This window comes from Dendrobates tinctorius, unplaced genomic scaffold (assembly GCF_039654945.1).
Source record: "Dendrobates tinctorius isolate UK_male_01 unplaced genomic scaffold, ASM3965494v1 ptg000107l, whole genome shotgun sequence".
Taxonomy (NCBI): Eukaryota; Metazoa; Chordata; class Amphibia; order Anura; family Dendrobatidae; genus Dendrobates; species Dendrobates tinctorius.
The window spans coordinates 19,912,165-19,932,322 of record NW_027361775.1 but is presented as its reverse complement, the minus strand read 5'-3'; the positions used below and the strand labels follow the sequence as shown (position 1 = coordinate 19,932,322).

The 20,158-nt window shown below is 43.9% G+C and overlaps 1 protein-coding gene across 3 annotated transcripts in view; it reads left to right on the top strand.

The window, feature by feature from the left end:
• Positions 1-20,158, top strand: part of LOC141100619 (major facilitator superfamily domain-containing protein 8-like) — a 120,478-nt gene that overhangs the window by 10,247 nt on the left and 90,073 nt on the right. For all 3 annotated transcript variants that reach the window (XM_073589218.1, XM_073589217.1, XM_073589216.1), the window contains exons 2-5: positions 9,858-9,932; positions 17,682-17,867; positions 18,894-18,956; positions 19,120-19,239. In XM_073589218.1, coding sequence (XP_073445319.1) covers positions 9,858-9,932; positions 17,682-17,867; positions 18,894-18,956; positions 19,120-19,239 — 444 coding nt within the window. The remainder of the gene's footprint in view (positions 1-9,857; positions 9,933-17,681; positions 17,868-18,893; positions 18,957-19,119; positions 19,240-20,158) is intronic.

Genomic DNA, 20,158 nt, shown 5'->3' with positions numbered 1-20,158 from the left:
CGTTCCAGAGTTATGACCTCATAAAGGTACAGTGGTCAGAATTGTAAAAATTGGCCCGGTCATGAACGTGCAAACCACCCTTGGTGGTGAAGGGGTTAATATTCTTAAAGGGCCATCGGCCGGCTATGCTTTGTTGTTCCCATTATTAAACAGTGGGTCTCCTATACCGTTATTGCCTATGCAGTGAGTTGCTGGATTGCAAAAAATTAGGACGCACCTCAATACCCCTTTGACGAGAGGTACAGGAGGGCCTCATGAAAAAATGTTCCCATAAGAAAGTAGGTCTCCCATAGTGTTTGCCTATGCATTGAATTCAAGGCCTGCTGTGCCCCAAAGTTACACGCACACCAATAACACTTGGAACACGTCCTGGATGACTACATGAAACCAAAGTTCCCATTATTATTTATTTGGTACTGCCACACTCTTTGCCCATGCATTGAATGCAAGATCCGCCTTGCCACAAGTTACACTCACCCCAATAACACTTGGAACAGACGTCCTGGATGGCCACCTGAAACCAAAGTTCCCATTTTTTTTTTTCATTTGGTACTGCCATACTGTTAGCGATCTCACAGTGGGGGCCTGGTCGCTGCTGCGTGTCACACTGAGGCTAAGTACCCACGTTGCGGAAATGCTGCAGAAATTTCCGCAGCATTTCCGCAACTCCTGCCGTGGGAAAAACGCTTGCGAGTTCGCATGCATTTTCCCATGGAAAACAGTTTTTCACGCGATTTTCACGTGCGGAATTCAAACGCGTTCCAAGCGATCTGAAGCATCGCTTGGAATGTGATTGACAGGTTGGTCACACTTGTTAAACATAGTGTTTGACAATTGTGATCAACTTTTTACTATTGCCTATGCAGCATCAATAGTAAAAGAATGTAAAAAATAATTAAAAAAATGTAAAAAGATATTCTCACCTTCTGACGGCCCGTGATCTTCTCTCCGCACGCGTCGGTTAACTAAGCCCCGGAAGTATTTTGCTGTGTTCCGGGGCCTAGTTAACCGGCTCATGCGCAGTCAGGCTTTTCGGCTTTGCCCACAGTTGGGCAAAGCATACTGCCCGTGCGAGAGCCAAGAATGCTTAGCGCACGCGCGAAAGATGGCGGACACCTACTCCTATTCATGAAAAAACTGCGGACGGCGGCCAAGGATGGGGAGGCGGTAAAGATGGGAAACACCGCCCATCGGACTGGACCGACCTCATTTAAATAGCCCGCCAAAAGTAGCTGACAGATTCCCTTTAAGCACATGGGCCAGACATGGTACGTGTGTGAGCTCATCTTGTGTCAGAGCCACCACCAGGTTTCGGCAATTGTCACACACGACCATGCCTGGCTGTAGGTTCAGCGGTGTCGGCCACAGATCTGCCTTCTCTTTCAGAGTTGTCCACAACCCTTCAGCATTGTGCGGTTTGTCAATTAAGCATATTCGCTTCAGCACAGCCTGTTGCCGCTTGGCTGAGGCAGTGCTTCCAGCTTGTGACTGATGTGGTCATTTTGGAGATGGAGGAGGTGCTTGAGCTGTAGACTGTGGGGGCAACCCTGATTGATGAAGGGCCCGCAATCCTCTGAGTCGGGAGGACGTGTTCCATCCCAAGGTCCGACTGGGTCCCGTCTTCCACTATGTTAACCCAGTGTGCTGTCAGCGAGATGTTCTTCCCTGCCCGCAAGCACTTGTCCACGTGTCCGTGGTTAGGTGGACTTCCCCAGTAACAGCATTGTTGAGGGCACGGCTAATGTTGTGGGACACGTGCTTATGCAATGCGGGGACGGCACACCGGGAGAAAGTGTCGGCTGGGGACCGAGTACCTTGGGACGGCTGCCGCCACCAGGTTGCAGAAAGCTCCACGAGCCTAAAGGCAACATTTAAAGCACAAGCAGACGAGAAATATGTGAATTTAGTAGGGTGACCTTTGGGAGCGTGTTTCTGCTTGCTTTCCAAGGACTTGGGTATGTTCAACTGAACGCTGCGCTGGGACAAGGACATGGATGTGCTTGATGATGGTGCTAATTGAGTGTGTGCAATGACAGGTGCAGGGCAGGAGGCATCTTCGCAGGCATCATGGACAAGGGGACTGGCTTCCACGCACAACAGCGGAAGAAGCAGTGGTGTCACCCGCAGACAGTGTTCCTGGACCCTGGGGATCGGCCCACAAAGTCGGGTGCTTTGCTGCCATGTGCCTGATCATGCTGGTGGTGGTCAGGCTGGTAGTTTTGCTACCCCTGCTGATGCGGACATGGCAGGTGGTGCAAATGGCTTGTTTTGGGATTATCGACAGAGTCTTTAAAAACCAACCAGACTCAGGAAGACATAACACTTGTACTGGCAACTTCCGTCGTGTTAGTGTTACGGGGAATGGTTGCCCGTGTTCTGTCTGTGGCTACCACACTGCTTCTTCCTGCCTGTTGGGGTGCTAAGCCTCCCTCCCCCTTTGTGCAGCTGTTCTCGCTCTACATGTCCTCCTGCCAGGTTGGGTCAGTTACTATATCATCCACCACTTCCTTTTCCACTTCCACACCCTGGTCCTCCTCCTGACTTTCTGGCAATTGTCTCATCATCGTCCACCTCTTGTGATACGTTCCCACCGTCGCCTTCGTGTGACCGTGGCTGCTCAAATATTTGGGCATCACTACATGCGATCTCCTCTTGCCCTGCTTCAAGTGGACCGGGCGAGAGGTCCGAATCTATAAATGGAAAAAGTGAACAGTTCTTCGGAGTGTCCAAGTGTAGGATCAGTTGTCTCTGAGCACTCGGCATGGTGGGAGGAAGGAGGATCAGGGTGAGGAATATGAAGTCCAGACTGATGGCTACTCAGACTTGATCGTGTGAAAGACAGGGAGGTGGTGGTGGCAAAGTGACTGGAAGCTTTATCTGCTATCCAACCAACAACCTTTTGACACTGCCCTGGGTTCAATAGTGGTGTTCTGCGGTTCCCTAGTAATTCGGACAGGAAGGTCGGGTGAGAAGGTGTGGGTGTTTATTGTGACACAATTTCAGCTTGCCCACGGCCTCAGCCTCTGCATGCACCATCACGTCCACTTTCACATTTTAAATGGACTACAGTATTTTCCATGTTCACTACAAATGGCTGAATTTGGAGCGAACTTATGTGATCTGTGTGCAGGAAAACCACAGTTTAAAATATCTGGCCTGTAGGTAACAATTTATTTTTCAGCAAAATATTGTCAAGAATTGGGGTAAGACACAGCAAAAACAGTTGAATGGAAGCCTCAAACGCCACAATTTGTAGCCCACAGATAGATGAGGTATGTGTCGTATATACCACATTTTCAAATATCTGGCCTGTTTTTTTTGTTTTTTGGGCCAGTAAAATTGGGCCTGAAATGGCACAGTTTTGACCGCAATGATATGCAATCCGTGTGGCGGACAAAACCCTGTGGAAAATACCTGCCCTGTAGCTAAATATTTTTTTGGCAGCTAAATGTTTTTTAGCAGCAAAATGGTGTCAAGAAATTATATAAGACACTCCAAAACGATTTTACAGTACCACAAAAGTGGCAGAATTTTCTGATCACTCAGATGTGATTGCTGGGATGGGCAAACCTGTTTAAAATAGCTGGATTTTCACGCTGTACTATGAAAAGGATCTGTCTGTATTCTGCAGTGTCAACAAGCAAATGGAGAAAAATAAGTGTGCTCTGGATTGCTTTTGAATAAAATAATCAGGATTATGATGCAAAAAAAAATTATTCCTAGCCACTGATACCTGGGGCTATGTATATACGGTCAATATATGTAATGGGCAACAGGAGCAGGCAGTAATGGAATGGATCAGGAAAAAAGAAAAAGGACGTTCCAGCTCCTTAAAAATAAAAATTGAGGATTTTGCTAATCCATATATTTTAATGGATAAAGGTGACTATTTTTAAGGAGCTAGAATACCCTTTTTCTTTTTTCCTGATTCCTTCACGTCCTGTCAAAACGAAGTTCCGTGCACCTGTGGCTGTCGGTGAGCTGGCTGAGGCTTTTTAGCCTATTTTCTCTTGAGTAATGGAATGGACCCTCTTGATGTATGCAATGAAGTATGCCACATACAATGCCTGCCTGACTAGCAGTGTTACCTATATACCCACATGCAGTGGCTGCATTCCTTACACTGATATGTATATACCCACATACATTCCCTGCCTACCTAGCACTGTGATCTATATACCCTGTAATTTGTCCTTAGAAGGACTGTTGATTTAGTTGGATTTGTGTATTCAATTATGGTATACCCACAGTAACTGATACCCTACCTATTCTGTCACTATCGCTGCAGCAACTCTCCCTGCACTAGTGACTCCGGAGCTGACTGGGACGAGCAGGGCGGCGCCAGGTCTGATATAGACCTGGTGACGCTGTGCGGCCAGCCAATCGCTGTAATGTCACAACCAACATGGTTGTGACATTACAGTGCGTGGCAGACAATCCCTGCATGTTGATTGGCGCTCTAAAGAGTGCCAAACATGTAGGGCGGGGACTCGAGCTCACGCCGATTAATCCTGGAAATGCTTGGCGCTCGCCGAGCACCTCGAGTACAGCGATGCTCGGGCGAGTACCAAGCATGCTCGCTCATCACTAGTTGGCACCGTTATACTAATTGGTTGATGAAATCCGTCTTGTGATTGTTGTTTAACCCCTTCCCGACCTTTGACGCAACGCAGGCGTCATGAAAAGTCGTGCCAATACGACCCATGACTGTTATGAATGGGTCACCCAGGAGGCGAACGCAATAGGCTATGCCACCAGAACACCAGAGAGGTTGGTCGCTCAGCAGTAGGCGTGGAGCATTCCTACGTTGCCCTAGAAGCCTCGTCACAGCCGGAGGACTAACTAAGCCTAAAGACAGAAAGGTGAAATCTAAACTGCCCCGGAGCTGATCCCCAAAGGAATAGACAGCCCCCAAACATATATTGTCGGTGAGACAAGATGAAGCACAAACACAGACAGAAAATAGACTGAGCAAATGATGGGGCCCACACTGACTAGATAGGACAGGACAGAAAAAGCACTGTCTGCAATCACGCAAAAACCCTAATAATTCCCACACGACTGATGTACAAAAAATAGGTTTGAACAACCTCGCCCCCACTATATCAGCACTCAGGTGTGAACTGGCGGCTAGCAACAGGCTAATACAGCAGGGGACTGAGCAAACAAACACAAGATACAAAAATACAGGGCAGGAGCCAGAAGCCCCAGGGGGAGCAAGCTGACCCCTGACAGCAAGGCAAAAACAGATGCAAAGGGTTTAGCACATGACACTTAGCTGAAAAAATGCAGGATCAGGCAGCAGACAGAAATCCTCAGTAAGCAAAGAAAGGAGTATCACCGGCAGTCACTGAGAGAAGTCTGCTCGCTTATGTAGTCTCAGTCACTACCACCACTCCTCCAATTATCTTCTGCAGCTGTTGGGTTAACATCATGTTGACCAGCACCACTACCAGCAGTAGCCACCAGAGGGAGCCTTGCCTCAAAAGTCAGATCAAGAGAGCTCACAACACATGACGCCTATGTGGCGTCATGAATTAATTGCCCTCCTGCTGGTCGGGTGACTGGGGTCACTAAAAGGTCACCCAACCTGCACACACTGGACACTTGATAGTTAATCCCAGGGGCCGTGGCTAAGCCCCCACATGCCTACGATCGCTATGATTGGCTGTTTCACTTTTAACAGCCAATCAGAGCGATTGTAATATTTCATCAATTATATTTGGTGAAATATTACAATCCAGCCATGGCCGATGCTGAAATAGCATCGGACATGGCTGGAGACTGTGATCCGACCCCCCCCCACACCGATTTGACAGCGCCGACTGGCTGCCGCCACCGACTGGCGGCACCGATCTGCAGCCGCCGTCATAATCTGCTCCCCCGCCTTCCCTCCGCTCCCCCCGCCCTCCGATCACCCTCTCTCACCCTCCACGGTGCCTCCGAACTCCCTCTGGCCATCCCGGTGTCCCGCCGTCCAGGATCATGGGCGCCGCCATCTTGGAAAATGGCGGGCACATGTGCAGTGCGCCAAATCGAATCTGCAACGCTGCAGATTCATTTATTTTGATCACTATGATAGACTTTCACAGTGATCAAAATAAAAAAAAAGTAAATCACCGCCCCCCTTATCACCCCCATAGGTAGGGACAAATAATAAAATAAAGAAAATATATATTTTTTTATTTTTCCGCTAGGGTTAGGGTTAGAAATAGGGTTAGGGTTGGAATTAGGGTTAGGGTTGGGATTAGGGTTAGGGGTGGGTTGGGGTTGGGATTAGGGTTAGGGTTATAATTAGGGTTGGGATTAGGGTTAGGGGTCTGTTGGGGTTAGGGTTGGAGATAGAATTGAGGGGTTTCCACTGTTTAGGCATATCACGGGGTCTCCAAACGTGACATGGCACTACTATTTGTTCCAGCCAATTTTGCATTCAAAAAGTCAAACAGTGCTCCCTCCATTTCGAGCCCTGACGTGTGCCCAAACAGTGGTTTACCCCCACATATGGGGTATCAGCGTACTCAGGAAAAATTGCACAACAACTTTGGGGGTCTAATTTCTCCTGTTGCCCTTGGGAAAATAAAAAATTGGGGACTAAAATAATTTTTTTTGTGGAAAAAAATGATTTTTTTTATTTTCACGGCTCTGCGTTATAAACTTCTGTGAAGCACTTGGGGGTTCAAAGTGCTCACCACACATCTAGATTAGTTCCCTGGGTGGTCTAGTTTCCAAAATGAGGTCACTTGTGGGGGGTTTCCACTGTTTAGGTACATCAGGGACTCTGCAAACGTAACATGATGCCCGCAGACCATTCCATCAAGTCGGCATTTCAAAACGTCACTACTCCCTTCCGAGCCCCAACTTGTGCCCAAACAGTGGTCCTCCCCCACATATGGGATACCAGCATACTCAGGACAAACTGGACAACAACTTTTGGGGTTCAATTTATCCTGTTACCATTGTGAATATAAAAAATAGCGGGCTAAAAAATCATTTTTTGAGGAAAATTTTTTTTTTTATTTTTACGGCTCTGCGTTATAAACTTCTGTGAAGCACCTGGGGGTTCAAAGTGCTCACTATGCATCTAGATAAGTTCCATAGGGGGTCTAGTTTCCAAAATGGGGTCATTTGTGGGGGAGCTCCAAAGTTTAGGCACACAGGGGCTCTGCAAACACGACATGGTGTCCGCTAACGATTGGAGCTAATTTTCCATTCAAAAAGTCAAATGACGCTCCTTCCCTTCTGAGCCCTGCCGTGCACCGAAGCAGTGGTTACCCCCACATATGGGGTACCAACGTACTCAGGACAAACTGGACAACAACTTTTGGGGTCCAATTTATCCTGTTACCCTAGGGAAAATAAAAAAATAGCGGGCTAAAAAATCATTTTTGTGGAAAAATTTTTATTTTTTTGGTTCAGCGGTTATAAACTTCTGTGAAGCACTTGGGGGTTCAAAGTGCTCACTACACATCTAGATAAGCTCCTTGTGGGTTCTAGTTTCCAAAATGGGGTCACTTGTGGGGGTTTCTACTGTTTAGGCACATCAGGGGCTCTGCAAACGCAACATGACTCCCACAGAACATTCCATCAAAGTCTGCATTCCAAATTGGCGCTCCTTCCCTTCTGAGCTCCCCATGCTCCCAAACAGTGGTTCTCCCCCACATATCGGGTATCTGTGTACTCAGGACAAATTGGACAACAACTTTTGTGCTTCAATTTCTCCTGTTAGCCTTGTGAAAATAAGCTCCAATGTTTAGGCACACAGGGGCTCTCCAAACATGATATGGTGTCCGCTAAGTCAAATGGCCCTCCTTCCCTTCCCGGCCCTGCCATGCGCCAAAACAGTGGTTTATGACCACATTTGAGGTATCTGTGTACTCAGGAGAAATTGCCCAACAAAATGTAGAATCCATTTTATCCTGTTGCCCATGTGAAAATGAAAAAACAGGCTAAATAAAATTTAAAAAAAAAAAGTACTTTTTTTTTTTTTTAACGGATCAATTTGTGAAGTACCTGGGGGTGCAAAGTGCTCACTATGCATCTAGATAAGTTCGTTGGAGGGTCTAGTTTCCAAAATGAGGTCACTTGTCGGGGAGCTCCAATGTTTAGGCACACAGTGGCTCTCCAAACACGACATGGCAACCGCTAAATATTCAAGCATATTTTCCATTCAAAAAATCAAATGGCGCTCCTTCCCTTCTGAGCCCTGCCGTGCACCCAAACAGTGGTTTATGACCACATATGAGGTATCGGTGTACTCAGGAGAAAATGCCCAACAAATTTTAGGATCCATTTTATCCTGTTACCCATGTGATAATGAAAAAACTGATGCTAAAAGAAAATTTGTGTTGGAAAAATTAAAATGTCCATTTTTTCCTTCCACGTTGCTTTAGTTCCTGTGAAGCACCTGAAGGGTTAATAATCTTCTAGAATGTAGTTTTGAGTAGCTTGAGGGGTGAAGTTTTTAGAATGGTGTCACTTTTGGGTATTTTCTGCCATATAGACCCCTCTAAGTGACTTCAAATGTGAGGTGGTCCCTAAAAAAAAAAATGGTTTTGTAAATTTTGTTGTAAAAATGAGAAATTGCTGGTCAACTTTTAACCCTTATAACTTCCTAACAAAAAAAAATTTGTGCTGATGTAAAGTAGACATGTGGGAAATGTTATTTATTAACTATTTTGTGTCCTGTAACTCTCTGGTTTAACAGAATAAAAATTCAAAATTTGAAAATTGCCAAATTTTCATTTTTTTTCACAAACGCAAACATTTTCGGCCTAAATTTACCACTAACATGAATCCCAATATGTCACGAAAAAACAGTCTCGGAATCGTTAGGATGTGTTGAAGCGTTCCTGAGTTATTACCTCATAAAGGGACGCTGGTCAGAATTGCAAAAAATGGCCAGGTCATTAAGGTCATAATAGGCTGGGTCATGAAGGGGTTAATCTTTATTTTCAGTTAATGATATGCTCATGCTCCAGGGCGGCCTGTGGGGGTCTTCATGTGGGGCTCTGCTTATCTATTCATGCTGGTGGCTTATGACAGGTTACTGATCCGTCACTGACCTGCCCCCTATTTTACATACTGAATATTAATATTATATGTATTGGAAAAAAAAAAATCACATTCAGCAGGCAGGTGCCTGTGCTGCAGCATGATCGCATTAAGTTGTTTTATTTGCGGGTACAAATTTATTTAGAAAAATAGAAAAAATCCTGTCTCAAAATGGCATCGGCCAGCGGCCTGACCGCCAATAGATGCTACTTTGCAGGCACCGTTGGCGTCATCTTAGTGGAGACAATTTTTTTCTCCAGCAAGATGGCATCTTTGGCGCCTGCGCAGTACCATCTATAGGATCTTTGTTAATTATTCTAATTTATTGAGATAATGACTCTTGGGTTTTCATTGGCTGTAAGCCATAATCATCAACAATAACAGAAGTAAACACTAGAAATAGATCACTCTGTGTGTAATGACTCTATCTAATAAGTGAATTTCACTTCACTGTATTGAAGAGCTGAAAGAAATTAACTTTTTGATGATATTCTAATTTAGAGAGAAGCACTTGTTATTGTGAATGAGTTCTGAGTTTCCGAAAGTGTTATATTCTGTTCTATGTAGGAAAAAAGTGAGGATCCCTAGTAGCTGATTTTAGTTTTTATTTTAACTTGTGCCGAGAGCAAAATTATTTATTTTTATAAAACAAGATATTTCCTTTCGAGTAATGGCTAATATGTAATGATGGATATTTATGCTTGAAATCATTGCAGAATGCATACATTTTTAAAAACTATGCAATCTATTCCTTTCACAATGTTTCCCTCCTCTGCACTGAAATGGTATATTTTCCTTTTTTTCAGTTTTGATACGGAGGAAGCAGAAACTGACAAATGCTGCCATAGGATTAATCTTTTTGCTCAGCGGCATTGAATATGGTTTGTATTTTATTTCTCGAGTCTCTTATTTGCAAGCTCTGATCATTAAAGAGGTGCTAAACCAACTCTGCAAGTCCCATAAACAAATGAAGCAGTGGCTTTCATGTGCTCCTAATTAGAGATGAGCAAACCTTTTAGGGTATATGCATACGTAAGCATTTTTTACACGTTTTTTTTCCAAATAAAACGCTTAAAAAAGCGCTTAAGGCTGTGTACCCACGATGCGATTTTTAAGCGTTTTTGCCGCGATTTTCGACGCGAAAACGTTTAAAAATTGTGTACAGAACGCCCCCCATGCATTCCTATGGCATTCCGCACATGCTGTGCTAATGCTGCGCTTTTTTCCGCGGCGGAAACGCATCGCGTGAAAAAATCGCAGCATGATCATTCTTTTGTGCGGAATCGCAAAGAATTGCCGCGATTCCGCACCCATAGGAATGCATGAGAATTGCTTACTTACCACATGTGGCTATGCCCACCATGCGGGAAGTTAATCGTCTCATGTGCGGTTGGTACCCACGGTGTGGAGGAGAGGAGACTGTCCTCCAGGCCCTGGGTACCATACCCCTGTAAAAAAAGAATAAAAAATCGGGGTATATTTACCTTCCGACGTCCCGCGCTGCCATCCCGGGCGACAGCGTTCCCAGTAATGCCTTGCGGCAAGGTCCTGTGATGACGTAGTCTCGCGTGACTCTAGCGATCTCGCGAGATCGCTATAGTAACGCGAGACCAACGTCATCACAGGTCTCGCAAGGCATTACTGGGAACGCTGTCGCCCGGGATGGCAGCGCGGGACGTCGGAAGGTAAATATACCCCGATTTTTAATTTTTTAAATCATTTTTAACATTTTATCTTTTACTATTGATGCTGCATAGGCGGCCTCAATAGTAAAAAGCTGCTCACACTTGTCAAACACTATGTTTGATGAGTGTGACCAACCTGTCAATCACTTTCCAAGCAATGCTTCAAATCGCTTGGAAAGTGCTTGAGAAAATCGCGGTGAAATCGCGTGGAAAAAAACTTGCGATTTCTGGGAAGGAGTCCGGTTTTTAGTGTGCGTTTTAAAACGCTACGTGGGCCCATAGCCTTAAAGAAGCATCCCATTCATTTTAATGAATTCCTCACTTTTTGTGCATATTGATGCATTTTTCTCTGTGAAAAAAAACGCATCGCGGAAAAAACGCAGCACGCTCATTAATTTTGCGGAAAATTCCACATTTCTAGCTATTTTCTATGAGCCTGGGGACGCTCCGGAAAAATCCGCAGAAAATGCGCAGAAAAAAATGCACGTTTTCTGGGAAGGAGTCCGGTTTTCATGCAGAAATTATCTGCATACGTGTGCACATAGCCTTAAGGTTCGGTGCAATTCGCTTAACATTTAGACGTTCAGTTAGACGAATGTACTCAAACCCCATTAAATCCAATGGGAAACCAAACCAAACATATACACAACACATAAAATTAGGGGCAGATACCATTAAAATTGGCATCAATTGACCCACAGTAGAAATGTGCAAATGGCACAGCAGCAGTCAGCCATGGGCCTTGCATGAATTATCAGATTCCGGACCAGCATTTACAGCTTTGAACTGAAGTTTCAATGAGGACCTGATGGTTAAGGGAGCTGTGTAAGCCTTCTTGGTTTGGAGCCCTAATACCTAATGCAACACCTCCATTATTATTTATTTTTTTTTTTACAGTCATGCTCGGATAGCACAAACATCAGTTTCATACAGTACTATTGGTAGAAAAATGTAAGGAAAGTAACACAGGTAGTTGACTGAAAGTAAGAGCAGGCCTGCCTGTCTGGAATCCCTACTTACACAAGCAACCCACCACATGAAGACCCAACTTGGAATCTCCACATTTAAAAAAATGATTGTAACATCAGCAGCAGCAGCAAGCACAGAAGCCACCACAAAGGTGGGACAGACTGTAATAATGCGTAATCAATGCAAGACACTAAAAATGTCTGCGACTGGGGTGCGAAAGTCATTGGAGATCCATGACTTTTTCATCTTGATGAAAATTAGATGGCCTACACTTACAGGGGACAGCCACCCTTCCATGGCACCTGCCTGTGCGACGACAGTCCGGAAATTTGAGACATTGTTATCCCTTCTGCATCCTCTTCTTCCACCTCTTCCTCTGGGACCACTACCTCCTCACTCAGACTATTCAAAGTATGCTCCAGCATGTAGATGACTGGAATAGTGATGCTGATGATGGCATCGTCAGTGCTAACCATCTTAGTAGCCATTTCAAAACTGTGCAGTTGTCATTCATCTGTGTCCACTTCGCTAGTGTGATTTGCACCACGTCCATACTGTGTTGGCCCAGACTAATCAAAAGGACATACTGCACCATGTTTCGCCGCTGCTACCACAGCCGCTGAAAAATGTGCATAGTGGAATTCCACCGTGTCAGAACATCGCAACTCAAAATGGTTAACCGGTAGGCTGAAAGACCTCTGTAGCGATCCAAGTCGATGACCTCCGGAGTGCGATCATCAAAAGTGATCACACAGTGACCGTGCTTTCTGCAGCAGTGCATCCAGGCTTGCATCCATGCAAGGAATGTATGTGAGGTTGCCCCGGCGTAGGGCCCCCACTAGGTTTGCTCCATTATCGCACGGCCTTCCCTGACTCCAGTTTCAGTGGAGACAGCTATTGCTCTAACTTGGCCTGGATAGCTGTCAACAACTCTTGATCTGTGTGACTACGATCTCCAAGGCATGTTAATTTGAACACTGCCTGATTGCGGTGAACCATGGCTGAACAGTACTGAGGTGGGGGAGATTCTATCTGCACTGTTGGAATGCATGTCAGATTAAGGCTAGTTTCACACTAGCGTATGGAGTAGCTCCGCCCACGGCCGCTCCTCCGGTCAGCTCTGTCGGCATGCGGCCTGAGTACCCTATCTTTAGCATTAGGTACGCAGGCCGTGCCGATGTATGCATATGCCTCCGCATGCATCGTTTTGACGGTGTGGCGACCTGCGCCGAATGCAGCATGTTGCATTTTGGTGCCGTCGCCGAACCGTTAACATGACGCATGCGGAGGCATCCGCATACATCGGTGTTGTGAATTCTCTTGATCTGACTTCTGAGTCGGGGCTCCCTCTGGTTGTTACTGCAGGTAGTGGCTGGCCGGGTTGACAGAAGTCTGCCACCTGACGACTATGATTGGAAATCAGGGGTTACTGACTGGGAGGATATAATTAAGCCGGCTTCCCTCAGTTGCTGCTGGTGATTAGTTTCTTCCTGTACATTTTGAGGTCTGTTGTCTCCTGCCTGATCCTCCATTTTTCAGTTAAGTTGTTCATTTGCTAATCCTTTGCATCTGATCTTGTTTTGCCTCTTTCTGCTTTGCTGTGAGGGTTCAGCGTGCTCCCTGCTGGGGCAGTGCTGGACCCCGCTCCAAGTGTTACAGCTTGTGTCAGTTTGTTCAGTCCCCTGTTATATTAGTCTCTTTTGCTTTGCTGCCAGTTCACACCAGAATGCTGATATAGTGGGGGAGAGGTCGTGAGACCTCAGTGTTTTTTGTACATCAGGCGTGTTGGATTTTTTAGGGTTTTTGCGTGATTGCAGAGAGTATCTTTCCTTTCCTATCCTATCTAGACAGTTTGGGCCCCATCATTTGCTCAGTCTATTTTTTTTCCTCCTGTGTTTGTGCCTCATCTTGTCTCATCGACAATATATGTTTGGGAGCTATTTATTTCTTTGGGGTTCTACTCCGGGGCAGTTTAGATTTCACCTTTCTTACTTTAAGCTTAGTTAGTTCTCCGGCTGTGCCGAGGCATCTAGGGCATCGTAGGTATGCCCCTCGGCTACTGCTAGTTGTGTTGTTGTTAGGATTAGGGGACTGCAATCCATTAAGTTACCAACCTTTCTGGTTTCCTGGTGGCCTAGCTTATTCCTGCTATCCTCCTCGGTGAACTATTCATAACACATCGGCACGGCCTGCGTACCTAATGCTAAAGATAGAATGCCCGACAGAGGCGGAGCGGACTGGAGAAGGTGTGGCCATGGGCTGAGCTTCATGGAGGAAGCCCGCAGCTCCTCCATACGCTAGTGTGAAACTAGCCTAAGGGAGAGGATGAGGGCACAGGTTGAGGCCCTAGAGCAGGTGGAGGAGCAAGAAGCAGTGGAGGAAGTGTTAGATACAGAGGTTTGTTCCACAAGCCTTGGGGATTCAAAGACTTGTGGAGCAGCCCCTTTACTGCCTGCTCCCACAGCCACCAGAGTCACCCAGTGCCCAGTCAGTGAGATGTAACACCCCTGCCCATGTTTGTCCATCCACCCGTGTGAATTGCACACTCGTGACTGGTGATGGCCACAGCCAGAGCCAAAGTTGGAGCTGATGATGCAGTGCTTGTTATGGTTGCATTACTTCTTGTCTGTGCGGGAAGTCGACATGTAAACTCCTCGTCTTCCTCCTCCACCTCATCTGGTGAGCTACTCGGCTGCGTGACTCTGGGTTCACACCAAGTGGGATCTACAACCTCATCATCATCCTCTCTGTTCTCACATTCCTCACCCTGAGAGTCACCTTCCTCTTCTTCCTGCCCTGACACCACAGTACAGTCCGTGTGCGCCTCTGGTATCTGAGTCTCATCAAGATCACCTCCACCCCCAAGGAGAGGTCACCTGATACAGTGCTTTCCATCTTCTAGAGCTCTTTCTAGTTCTCATCTAATAGGCGTACCGCTGTGCGGCTGCTAAAGAAAGGGAGTGGAGTAGCCCTTCCGGTAATAGATGTTGTCAGTGGTCTTTGGATAGGATGAGACAGTGTTTGTTCAGTTGAGCTTTCATTAACACCTAATCCACATACACGTCGAACACAAAGCCTATTCCCTCTTCCACTACGACCTCGCTTTTTCCCCACTCATGTTGTATATACCCTTCCCATCTTGTAACCTGCTGTTTCACAACCTTAAACCTACACTTGTCAGTCACCTGTCACTAAACAAACAATCAGTATTTGTTTTCTTAGTGTGCCTGAACAACACTCTTATACCTAACGATTTTTCAGTGATTTCTCACTGCCACACATTTTTATCACAAAGTATTTGGATTAGCAAATTGGGCCTCCTGAGACTGAAACCAAGTTTTATACCATCTAGTTAGATGCAGGAAGACGGATTTCACACAGGACAGTATCCTATCTAGCTAACTGACAAATTCACTAGCAGAAGCGGCTTCTCTGCACTGTGACACTGAGAAAATGGTGCCAGGAAAGCAAGGTGTCCACATTTTATATGGCCAGGGACATGTGACTTTGGCAGCCAATCACAGAAGACCTTGTGTCATGACATTGTGGATAGTTTCTGCGCCCTGATTGGTTGCCGAAATCAACACATAAAGTTTAAGGGTAAAAAAAATAGAGCACGCTGCTCCTCTAACCTCTCCACACCTGCTCCCCTCATCAGCACCATTATCCTAGCCAAAGTAATAACAAAAGTATTAGCAGAAACACAATGATTTACTGATTTTTGACGACTTTGAGTAAAAATGCTTGTGAAACCAAACACGAATCTGAATGTGCTAAGTTTGTGCTGAATTTGAGATTGGCAAACATTTTCCGAACAAGTTCGCTCATCTCTACTGCTAATCAGCGGGTGTCCTAGAATTTGGATCCCTCACACTAGTCAACAGTCCTGTGGATAGCTAATAAGATGTATCTCTACTCTAGGATATGATTTGAGGATGTCCTATAGAGTGAACAACTGCAAATCAATGAAAATGGACTAACTGTTAAATATATGATGGCTATATCATAAGTCAGTACAGTTTTTAGAGGAGTCTAACCAAAGGAACCACCACTAATCTTTGTGAATGGCTCACAAGCAGAAGTAACATGAAAAGAAGCTACATAGGAGATGGGTAATACAGAGTTGCATTTATAAAATTACTGGTTACTGATGGAAGCAACCAGTTTTTAGCAACACTCACCACTAACATCTTGGCTTAAATAAGGCAGTAGTACAATTTATAATTCTTCCGAAATTGGATTAATGGATGGCCTGGTGGAAAGCGGACAAGTCACAGACCACATAACCTAGCCAGACATGCTCATGATTTCAGCTTTGAAATCTTCAGAATTATGAATGCAGCCGTGAGCTATAATATTCAGTGTACTTAGAATCTGTATAAGAGAAGTAATGCAATGTGGTTAAATCAAAGTTACACAACTTTTTATGTGAATTATTCTAAATAACAACAGAAGACATAGGAATGAACCCAGCATTCATATTACAAAAATGTATTAATATTCCCTATGCAAAATCATTCAACTCATGGATAAGGTTTCTCACATTTTCAAATGCCTCTATAGCTCTACTCTAATAACTAAGGCTACTTTCACACTTGCGTTTTTTTGCGCTGCGTGCGCAGTGCAAACGCGCATAAAAACGCATCATGCGTTTTCTTGCTTTTTTTGCGCATGGTTTTTGCAACAAAACGCATGCGTTTTTTTGCGCTGACGTGCGCATGACCATGCGCACGTCAGCTCTCCCATAGACTTTAATGGGTCTTGTGTGAATTTTGTGCGCATTGCGTGCGCATGCGTTTTTTTTTTGACAGGTCGGACGCACAAAAAATGCAACAGGATGCATTTTGTGCGCCCGGGCGCACACTACAAAAAAACGCATGCGCATACAAACGGGTACAAACGCATGACAATGCGCACCCATGTTAAGTATAGGAAAAAGAAACGTATGCGCAAAAACGCAGCGCAAAAAAAACGCAAGTGTGAAAGTATCCTAAGAAAAAGTTTTAGGCATGAAGTATATGTGCAATAATCAATGGAGAAAAATTATATCAATCTAGTGCAATTTTTTTTTTTTTTGTATTTACTTCATAGATGTTTTTGTTTCTTAAAAACATACAGGGTCATGCATGGAAACACCGTCTGCTCATTTATTAAGGCATTTTGACAACTTAGCTGGCCAAAACAGAGATTCCCTTAACTAATAATTATCACCCATGCAGTGGTGAATATCTTTACCGCTATCGCTGTCTAACAAGATTCAAGTAGAGTAACGTCAAGCGACGTTGTTTGGAATTGAATGCTGTCAACCATGAACGACTTATGCTGTTCAGTTTTTCAATGTCTTCATGGCTGGTTTGACTGATATATTGGACAATCCTAAGGGGAAGCATTTTCCAAACACATCTAATTTCATAAACATTAGATATTGACCGTATGTATCTACTTCACTGTGTGGTACTACATATGAAGTTATCCACTACTTTGAAACGATTAAAAAATAGAGCCATGGTAGTTCTAGCACAAAAAATCAAAACCTACCCATTTGTTCCTTCAAAACTGATGCTAGTGTTGCGCTTTTCTGTACTGACTTCCTATTCTAGTGTTGTGTGTTGGGTTGGGAGCATCAGGTGGTTTTCAATTGGTTACAATGATGGAGGAAAAGGAAAGCGCTAGAGAGTATTTCATCCAGCTCAGACAAAATGTGACCACTGCCACCAATTAGTGGTGCTGATTGACTGACTGACTGACTGACTGACTGACTGGGTCACCTTAAGCATCATCTTCCTCACCCAAACCGGAAGCCAAGAGGGTAGGATATAAAAGCCGCAGTACATTTGCACGGCACTGGTCCAGCAGGGTTTTTTTGTTAGTATAATTTTTTAAACGTGTCAAAGCAGCGGTCTACTTAATAATCCATTTTCTCTTTGAAGTAGTGATGATGTGCTACTCATGTATGTCTTATCTTTATCCTTCTAGCTGTGATCTTACCTACAGTATGGCTGTATCTGCAGTCACTCGATGCTCAGCCTTTCTTCCTGGGTCTTGTTCTCTCTGCTTTCAGCCTTACGGAACTCTTGTCTGGTCCAGTGTTTGGTTATTGGACAGATCGTACAGGAAAAACGAAGAATGTCATCTTATTAAGCAACTGTTTTGAGATTGCAGGCAAGAGATGAATGCATTTTATTTTTACTGCTTAAAAATTTTTGGAAGAGGCAAAATAAAACTTCAGTATGTGGATGTCTTAATTTAGTGCACATCAGCAGGACTAACAATAAATGACACTCCAGAAATGTATCTCAATTTTTAGCACGCAGTTTCCATTTTTCAAGTGTATTTGTGTGTTTTTTTTTTTTAATTTTTTTTCTTGTGTATATTAGTACTATATGTAGCTGTAAATAATCTGATAATATGTTTTATAAGGATGTCCCAAAATTGAGGCAATGGTTTAGAGTGCTTTCACACTGCATTTTGGCACCTGTTCATTGGTCCTGTTGGGGTTTGCATCTGAACCCCACCTCCCCCTCAAAACGGAATCCAGGCATATTGCCCAATGGGGCCATAGACTAGAATGATGCCAACAGAGTGGACGTGTGCTTTGTTGGTCATCGTTTTCACACGTGTACGCCTACTGGAGAGGTGCACTTTGACGAAGTATGCCCGAATCTTGATTTGCAAGGGTCTGGAGCCTAGACCCAATGGGACCAACGGACGGGTACCAAAATGCAGTGTGAAACCGCCCATAGTATTATTCAGTCTGTGTTCACATCATCTTTGAAGGCTAGCAGCACATGCACTGAAGACAACAACGGTTGTTTGTCCTTGTAGCCTAAGTCAGCTTGCTATGTCTGAATATCCCACTCTATAGTTATGCAGTTGTTTATTTTGGAAAAATCCTTCTTTCCTTTACCTTCAGAATTTACAATTTTTTGCTGTAGCCATAGCCTAGGCTACACAACATCTCTGCAGTATTCGTGTGCTAATTTACTGGCGATCACTCTATAAAGAATATATTACACTTTGATATACAGTGATAAATCACCATTATTGTAAAGCTATTACTAAAAGAAAGTGCTGGAAAGCTGTGAAACTTTGTGATTGGGTTACAAATTGATCAGTAATATCAAGATCAATGATCAGTCTTGTGATTTATACTAAGAATATTAACTTTCTTATTTTCTGTTTAATTAGGCAACTTTATGTATTTTGTTGGAATCTCTAAGTGGTTTCTTCTGGGCAGTCGACTAGTAGCAGGTAATGGCCATAATTTGATGTAAATCCTGATGCTTGGTGCCTAAATTGTAATGGTATTTCAGGTCTATTGTCTGGGACAGTTGCTTGTGTATACTGCATTGCAGCATTTTTACCAGACTCCTACTTCTACTTTAGTTATTTTTTTTATATATAATATTTTCAGGTGTTGGCGCAGGCGCTGGTGCTTCAATTTTTGGATATTTGACCCGATGCTCGAGCTCGAAAGATCGTGTACCAGTGTTTGCAATGGCCATGGCATGCCGTCAAGCAGGACTTTTAATAGGTAAGATTCCCTGTCATACAGTTAGCATGACATCTACATTCCCCAGAAGCACATGAACTGTGCATAGCTGAAAAGTGAAAACCCCTTTCATGTTATATGTACTATTCAATTTTAAAAGATAGAGGTGCTCAGCTTAGTTCAGTACCCATTTTGGATCTGATTGTCTGCTTCTCTGAAGAAAGATGAGTGAAATCAAAGTTTTGTAAAAATCTATAGAAAGTATGAGTCCATACACCTGCTTACATCTACATAGAGATCTTCACAAAAATGATCAGAGCCAAAGTGGTTTAGCACTAAGCTGCAGGCTTCTGCTCCTTCTTTTATGGATTCATATAGGTTTTAGCAGCTGGACCTCTACGGATCAAAACTTTTGTCGTATCACTATGATACACTTTAACTTAGACTACATGGGTTATACTTTTTATGTAGAAATGCACATATTGAGTTTATAGTCATTCTGTGAATACCATATTTGAAAATATTAGTTCCATAACTTACATTAAATTTTGTGGTGTTGAAAAATATTTCTAAGACCGCAGTCCTGGTTAGATACTTGTCCATAGGCTGCAATGTTAAAGGAATACTCTAGGGACATTAAAAAATATTCTAATGACCATGCCTTAATAAACAATAAAGTTAAGCCCCTTCATCTTTCACTGCAAATAGAATAATTTTTTATCTCCCTGGAGTACCCCTTAACGTACAGTGGGTAAGGAAAGTATTCAGGCACCTTTAAATTTTTCACTCATTGTTTCATTGCAGCCATTTGGTAAATTCAAAAAAGTTAATTTTTTTTCTCATTAATGTATACTCTGTTCCCCATCTTGACTGAAAAAAAACAGAAATGTAGAAATTTTTGAAAATATATGAAAAAACACTGAAATATCACATGGTCATAAGTATTCAGACCCTTTACTCA